This window comes from Sminthopsis crassicaudata, chromosome 4 (assembly GCF_048593235.1).
Source record: "Sminthopsis crassicaudata isolate SCR6 chromosome 4, ASM4859323v1, whole genome shotgun sequence".
In the NCBI taxonomy this organism is placed as follows: domain Eukaryota; kingdom Metazoa; phylum Chordata; class Mammalia; order Dasyuromorphia; family Dasyuridae; genus Sminthopsis; species Sminthopsis crassicaudata.
The window spans coordinates 456,404,353-456,412,779 of record NC_133620.1 but is presented as its reverse complement, the minus strand read 5'-3'; the positions used below and the strand labels follow the sequence as shown (position 1 = coordinate 456,412,779).

Genomic DNA, 8,427 nt, shown 5'->3' with positions numbered 1-8,427 from the left:
ATGTCAGTGCTGCTAAATACACGCAAATTGCACAGACCACGTGGAGTGGGGACCCTGGGGATGGCCTGGTGGTCTTAGAGCACACTAGTGAGCATACAGGGCCTTTACGAACCATGTCACAAAGATATCTTCTGGAGCTCCAGGTATTCTCCTACTTTTGAGCACGTGCCATGCCAAATGTCACGGCCTTTGTCCCACACTTAGATGAGGCAGGGATGTGTCAACAGCATTGTGAGATGATCAACTACGACTGACTCAGCTCTTTTCAGCTAAGACAAGCTCAAAGCCTACGTTTCTCTTTATTCTTTTTTTTTTTTTTTTCTGTTTTGATTTGTTTCTTCTTTCACAACTGTAATTACTATGGAAATGTTTTACATGATAGTACATATATAAATTATATCAAAATACCTACTATCTTTGGAAGAGGGGAAAGAAAGGAGGGAGAAAAATCTGGAACTCAAAATAAGATGAATGCTAAAATTTTTCTTGACTATATATAAACTAGTGGGAAAAATACTATGTAATTTCCCTAAAAAAAAAAAAAAAAAAAAAAAAATGAGGTAGAACATTAGACTCTGTATCCACTGTAAGCTCTTCAGGACAGGGACTATGTCCAAAATTCACTGTATTCCTGGAGCAAAGCCTAATGCTTTTTATGCACATAAAACACCCCATGAACGCTGTGATCTGAATAGGAAATCATATTTTTATCAGCAGATGGGAAACAGAATAATTTCTATCTCTGAAGAACTAATGTTTCATCAATCAGAAAATCATTTCTCCAATTCTAGGAAATTAGCATGATTTTACTACATAAATTAATGGCTAGCCAAATGCAAAACAGTTTACAATTGAATTTTGGGGATCCAGTTCTAATGACCAATTCTGCTACTTTTCACACACTCTATGAGTCAAGACATCACAAACACACAGGCACGCAGGTGCATCTTGTTTTAGGTGAAAGGCAGGTTCTTGAAAACCTGTCTGTTCTGGATTGTATATGTTGTATCACTAAAGGAGCTGGAAACTTAACAATGTTCTAGGAATTCTTTTTTAAGGAATGATGACAGGCCCATAAAGAACTAACTACAATTTGCAAAGTCCTCTGAAGATATCTCAGTTGAATCCTCCTACCCAGGGAGCTACACTGATGACAGGGATTATAGATGGGAAGCCAAATATAGCAAAGGGAATGTCTTTTACCCCCATATGGTTACACAGCTAGTGGCTAGTGTCTTGTCAAGTTCAATACTGTATCCCATGCATGAGCCTGAAAACAAGAAAATTTCTGTAATACAAATAGTCATCTCCCACTTTATTTTGCAAACCAAATAAAAATAAAGACAAATTTTCTGTAAGAATGAGTTTATAAGTGATTTTAGTTGGTTCAATTTCTTTTGCAGTTCTAAACTTAACATAAATCTCCAAGAAATAACATTTATGCACGAACTCCTCCTCTCCCCTACTGCGACACTACACTATTTGTCAGCATTTCTACATTCGCAGATATTTGCATGATATGATATGCTTTGGACATGAAACCCCCATCTGAATTAGTTCTGGAATGTTTCCTGAAGGTTGTTGTGAACATGTTTTAGGATAAGGCTCATGGTGTAAATAGAAATAATCATTTTCACATAGCTGGAAGAAATAATGACCTATTTTATCTGTCTTCTACCATTACATTGTAAAGTGGCTCTTAAAGCATCAGTTTAAATTATGTGGGAATTCTGACAGGAATTGTGCTGAAGTTAACCTTTCCACTATCCTTAGGGATTAGGAATTTAGTGGTGGGGAAATTCATGAAGGTCATTTAGAAGTTCTCTATTTCCCCTTTAAGTGTGTTCCTGTACAAGGCAGAAATAGAAGGTGTAGCTGAGCTCCCATCCACAATGCCTCCAAACAGATTTATAAAATGCCCCAGGCTAAATCTCCACAGAGAAAATGGCACAGTGCATCTTTTATCTGGCCTGGGTCAGCAGACACTGGGACTGGTGGGGGGGTTGGAGCACGGGGAGCTCTGCACACAGTACAAGAAGAGGCCCCAGATTCCTACTGATCCATACCAGGGAACTGCTATGGGGAGAAGTGCCAACTTAACACATATCACTCACGACACAATCCTGGGTCAGAGAAGGACAGCGTAAGAAGGGACCCTGTCTATAGAAGCCCTGGGTAATGGACCAGAAGCCTGCAGCAGCAGCAGGGTCAGTGTAACCCAAAGCCCGGCCCCATCATCTGCAGAGGAAACCCAGACCTCCTGCTGGTGAATCTGCCACAGAGCTTTCCAGTGGGTTAATAGGTGTGGGGATCAAGCAGAAGTCTACACTTGTGCAGACCTAAACCCAGGTCAAGGACCTGCAGAGCTCAGACTGGGGACATCGATCAAACTTTGCCCTGGATCACACCCCTTAGAAAGTATGGAAAGCTTGCAATGGGAACTCTGGAGACCCCCTGGATAAGACAACACACAATATTTCAAGAAAACAGCAAGAATACTAGTCCAAGGGGCAGCTAGGTGGCGCAGTGGATAGAGCACCAGCCTTGAATTCAGGAGGACCCGAGTTCAAATATGATCTCAGACACTTAATACTTCCTAGCTGTGTGACCCTGGGCAAATCACTTAACCCCAGCCTCAGGAAAAAAAGAATACAAGTCCATACCTGTAGAGCCCTGACACTAATACTGAATCTGAAGTAAGGAAGCAAGCTGGAAGAATTGAGTTAAAAAAAAAAAAAAAGCCACACTATAATGAACTATCCAGGGTGGAAGGGACACTCAAGACACAAATGCAAAAGAGGAGGATTTCAAAACATCTACGAGCAAAGGCTCAGAGAAAAACACAAACTCAATTAGAATTCCTGGAAGAAATGAAGAATTTAAAAATCTTTTTATAACTAGAATGAGAGAGCTTGAGGAATAAATTGGGAAATAAATGAGAGCTATGAAAGAAAGACTGGAACAGGAATTAACAGCTTTGGAAGAAACTCTCTGAAAATTAGAATGGCCCTAATAGGCAACAAGAAATATTAAAATTAATTCAAAAGGTTGAGGGGGAGGGAAACCCCAAAAGAAAATGTAAAGTCTCTCTTAGAAAAAACAAATGACTTAGAAAAGAAAAGAGATCAAAGACAAGTAATATAAGAATTACTGGATTACCTTAAAGCCATGACCAAAAAAAGAGCCTAAACATCCTATTTCAAGAAATTTTAAAGAAAACTGCCAAGACCTTAGAATAAGAGAATAAAGTGGGAACAGAAAGAATTCGCCATTCCCCTCCTGAAAGAAATTCCAATATACTTGCAAGCAAACAATCCCACCCCCCCAAGGGAAAAAAAAAAAAAAAAAGAATCCAAGATCTGGAGCAGAGAACTTGGAGTATGGTATTTCAGAAGGCAATGGATAAGGACTTACAACCAAGAAAAAGCAAAACTGACAAGGGAAAAAAATGGATCTTTGATGAAATGGAGAACTTCCCAGCATTCCTGATGAAAAGACCAGCACTACTTAGAAATTCATAAGTTCAAACACAGATGTGAAGCACAAAAAAGTAAACATGAATGAACAATGAAAAAGGACCAAACAAGGATACATCACTTTCATTCCAATAGGGGGAGATGACACATGTTTCTTCTCTAAACTCATCATCATCAGGGTTCACAGAGAGACTAATTTGACAAGTCACAGGAGTAGTTCTGTTTTGTCTTGATGATCTGAAGAATGGAAAGAAAGGAGAAGAGAAAGATACTAGGGGGATCATGTGATGATTAATTGTGACGGACTTGGCTCTTCTCAACAATGCAGTGATTCAAGGCAATTCCAATAGACTTGGGATGGAAAGAGCCATCTGTATCCAGAGAAAGAGAACTACAGAGCCTGATTGTGGATCAAAGTAGAGAATTTTCACCTTTTTAATATGTTTTTTTCTTTCTTATAGTTTTTCCCCTTTTGGTCTGATTTTTCTTGAGCAACATGACAAATATGGAAATATGTTTAAAGGGATTACACATATTTAACCTATATCAGATTGCTTGCTGTCTTGGGGAGAGGGGGAAGTAAGAGGAAGGAGAAAAAAATTGGAATACAAAGTCTTATAAAAAATGAATGTTGAAAACTAAATATATTTGGAAAAATTAAATACTATTGAGAAAAAAATCCATTTCATTCTTTAGGAAAACAGAAGGGAAAAAGGAAAAAGAGGAAGGAAAATTAAAGAGAAAGTAGATTAAGAGAGAGATGAGTCCTAAGCAATATTATTAGGATCTACAAAAATATGTAAATTTGAGATGGCAAAGAATGAGAAACTTAGAGAATGCCATAGACTGAGGAATGGAGGAATAAGTGATGGCACACCAATGCAATGAAATACCATCACATTGTTCATCAGCAAGATGAACAACTAAAACTCTAGAGGACTAATAATGCAACACAGAGAGAAGAAGGACACAGGATGAGACAAACATTTTTAGGATATGACTAATGAAGAACAGTTTTGGCTATAGACATGCTTGTGATAGGTTGTTTTTTATCTTATGCTCTTAACTAGGGATGAGAGGATGAGGTACTTCTTGGCTAATTAAAACAAATAAAAAAAAAATAAGTGTGAATGAAAAGAACTCCTTGAAGAACGTTTGCTTAAGAGAACAAACTGTTTTCAAAGGCAAAAGAGGGAAAAGTTCTGAAGCCAGTCAGGAAACAAGAGTTTTAATCTGGCTGTTAATGTGAACCAGTTATATAGCCTTTGGCAAGCTGACACCCATCTCTGGGTCCTTATTTATTCTACTCTTCTCCAATGATAGTTCCAAAGTTAGTGGGCCAGGATTCTGTGACTCACTCAGCAGGAGTGACATATAAACAATGCTAATTACAAATAATCTTCTATTTTTTAAGGCAGGTGTGACAGATTCCCAGGTGAATCACTATTGACTATTGGTTTGAATGTATTTCTTTAAAATGGTCTATTCCAGGGGTTCTCAAACTGCGGCCCGCTGAGGACGTTTATGGGGCCGGCTAGGTTATGGCAAATGGACTGAGAGGCGGAGACAAGAGTGTGAGCTTTTGTTTTTACTATAGTCCAGCCCTCCAACAGTCTGAGGAACAGTGAAGTGGCCTCCTATTTAAAAAGTTTGAGGACCACTGGTCTATTCAAACCTTCCCATTGATATAGATAACTCATCCCACAAATTATCAACAATAAATGCTCTTCAATAATTTAATCTTTATTCACTAGATTTGAATTCTATGCCATTTCCTGAACTGGCCAGCCTATCCTGCTCACTTTGCAGATGAGCTGGCAGAGACTCTGCTGTGACAGGATTGTCCATAGTCCTGCAGCCAATTAAGAGGCAGAGCCTGGATCCTAACTCTAACTTCCGAATTCCCATTATGGCCTTCTTGCAATTAACTATGTTATGTGGGGACAAAGTAGCTTTCTGTGGAATGGACATCTCCTGATAAACGTGAAGAAAAATGGACTCAACTTTTAAAAAGTTGAAATAATTAGGATGTTCTCATGCAAAAAATCATGCCAAAATGTGTAGGAGAATGAGAGCCATCCCAAACCCCATTTGATTTTATGTTCTTTATAAAATTTTTCTATGAAGACAAAAAGAAATCTCAAATGGGCTAAAAATTAAAAAAACAAAAAAAACAAAACCCAACATCTGCCAAACCAAACCAGCTCAAACATACCATCTGCACCCAAGGAAATCAGAGTGGCCAAAAATTCATGCAAAGGTCATGGCCAATAATGACTCATATTCATATATACATCCTACTTCTAATGGATACTTAAAAAAAAAAAAGTCAAATGAAAACATTCAGAAGTTTCAACATATAGATTGAAAAGGCCATAAAACCCCCCTCTAAGCAGAAAAAGGACACATCTTTTAATATATTTTATAGATATTTATATATATTTTAAATCAAACACAATTAAATAGAATATGGTTTAGGTACATGAATACTTGGGCATCAGGAGTAATAGAGGTGGTACATAGTACCAAAAACCTATACACAGCCTTTCTGTTTCTTCTTGTTGATAATACACAGTGTGCCTCTATACAATCAAATATTGCAATGGAATAACATTCTGTATTCATTCAAAGACTCTCAAAAACGGAGATGATTGATAATCTTTATAAGTGATTTTTTTCCCAAGTCCCTTGACAAAAAAGCAGTAAAGGGAAAAAAAAAAAAAAAAAACCCTCCCCATCCCATCAAAACAAAAACATCTTACAAGGAAATATGGGCAAAAACATAATGGAGTGATAACCAAATGCTGTGCTGCCCTGCTGAATTGCTTCAAGGTTCCAAGCAGAAACATGGCAGAGCCTGCTTATTGTCTTAATGATAATGAAAGGAACAAAGGTTACACATGGCCAAATTCTAAACTACCAGCAGAAGCAGGAGATGGGAATAACTGCCAAACAGAACTGATTAATATTTTTAAAAATTTTTCTTCTTTAAAAAAAAAAAAAAAAAAGTCCTATTTGGGAGCAAACATTCTAATTCATAAGGAGAGCACAAGATGAAAACCTGGAGTGAATCATTATGATATAATCAATAAACCAATTGGTATTTTTAAATATGCTGCTTCTTCTACATGTATTTCTGGACAAGGAGTAGTAAGTAGAGAGCAGAGTCCAGGGAGAGCAGGGAGACGTTGATGCTCACACATGGCATTCTTAATTGCACCTTCGGCCTTGTGTTAGCAACACAGAGTTACACCAGTAAGACACTGGTTTTTACATATTTTGCATCTCAGAAGCTAGTAAAAACACAAAAATTATATACCTCTACCAAAGGCAAGGAGAGTGTAGTCACTTTACTCATGGCCTGTTCCTTTCCTTCAAAATTAATGCTTCTGCAAAGGAAGGAAATACATTTAGTTTGTAATTAATACTCACCTAGTTTTGGTAAGGAAAGCAAACCGACAGAGCTCCTAGCCCACACGCCTTCCCAAAGAACATTTTAGGACAGGGCAGAATCTTTTTAGGTACTCGCTCTGCAGTCTTCAGAATGTGTGATTATTACTATAAGTAACATTAGCAATAGAACTAGTGCTAAGCTTGCCTCCACACTTGCTGTGTGAGTGGCCCAAGACTATTCCCGAGAGTCTAACAATCTCTCAAAAATGGCTTCTTGCTGCGGTGAAGTCCATCAATCACATTCTTCTGGCAACAACATACAGACCCCCGTCGGTCTCTTCGACTCTTCCCTATGTGTGCTATATGTGCAGTGACAGGCAGACTTCTGGATGGGACTCCGCATTGGAGTGGGGGGCCTTGGATGACTCCCAATCCTTCCTTAGGAAATGACGACGGTATCAGTGATAAAATACAGTGCTTGTTTTCATTGGCTGTGTTAAAGAAGAATCCAACCAAAGGAAAAAAGTTCATTTATCTTCAAAAGCAGATTTCCTGGATCTCATCTCTAAAATCATAGCTGGAAAAGAAAACAAAGACAAACTTAACCCGGAGGAGGCTCTTCCCCTGAGGGTTTACTCTGTCTGCAAGGCTGGGGACTGAGGGCAGTACCAGTTACAGCGGCCCATGCTGCCGGAAAGTCTGGGAAAGAAAAGCCCAGGAAAGAAGAGCCCAACCTGCTCTGCAGAAGCCAGCTAAGGATTCTCTTCAAGAGGCTGGCCGTTCAAACAGCTCCGTCTATGGAGGACAGACAGGCCAAAGGTCAGGAGTCGGCACTGGAAGGACTAGGCCCCAAGAGGTCACACCTGGACAGGCCAGCCAAAATGCAAGGCCAGGCACTGAAGAGGGCGCAGAGAACAGGATTTACAGGGACATCCTGCAGTGTTAACGCAAGGCACCAATCTTCCTTCTCCAAATCTGCCTTTTCTGCATGACCTTTCCATTTCTCCCAACTAAATGAAGCGCTGTCAGCGTAACGCGAGGCAGAACCACAAAAAGTAGGCCTCTATTTTTATCTTAGGCCTATATTTATCTCCCTTTCCCCCTGTGGCATGGATAACTAGAGCTGTGTAGCTAAAAATCAACTCGGCAAAGGCTGCCTCCCCAGGAGGGCAGCACACCCTGCACATGGAACAGCGGCTTCTGGGGGGAATCCATTCCCACTGTCATGGAAAGATGCTCAGAAACGGCTCCAAATGAGGGCTTGATGCACACAGCAGAAAAAAATGGGTCCTGCTCCAAAGCCCAGAGGGATGCTGAGGGGGATGGGGCCCAATTCCCCAGCCCATCTGGGTCAAGTCCTTTCTCTGGGTCTTACTGCTTAGGGCAATCACCCTGGGGGACCATTTTGTCCCTTCAAGGATCTAAGCAGAGCCTGCCTTGTCCCAACGACTTCCCAACCTGACATCTGACTCCTGTGTGTGTGTGGGGGTGTCTAACTCACTCACCGCTTTGGTCAGCAAGGCTCCTGGGTCTTAAGGCTTAACCTGAGGGCTAGGGC

General features: G+C 39.9%; 1 protein-coding gene across 4 annotated transcripts in view; it reads right to left on the bottom strand.

Moving 5' to 3' along the window:
* Nucleotides 1-5,886: 5,886 nt before the first annotated feature.
* The window catches only part of AKAP10 (A-kinase anchoring protein 10), a 49,947-nt gene continuing 47,406 nt past the window's right edge, over nt 5,887-8,427 (bottom strand). For all 4 annotated transcript variants that reach the window (XM_074263908.1, XM_074263906.1, XM_074263909.1 and 1 more), the window contains one exon: nt 5,887-7,446. In XM_074263908.1, the coding sequence (XP_074120009.1) occupies nt 7,441-7,446 (6 nt within the window). In that variant the 3' untranslated portion in view covers nt 5,887-7,440. The remainder of the gene's footprint in view (nt 7,447-8,427) is intronic.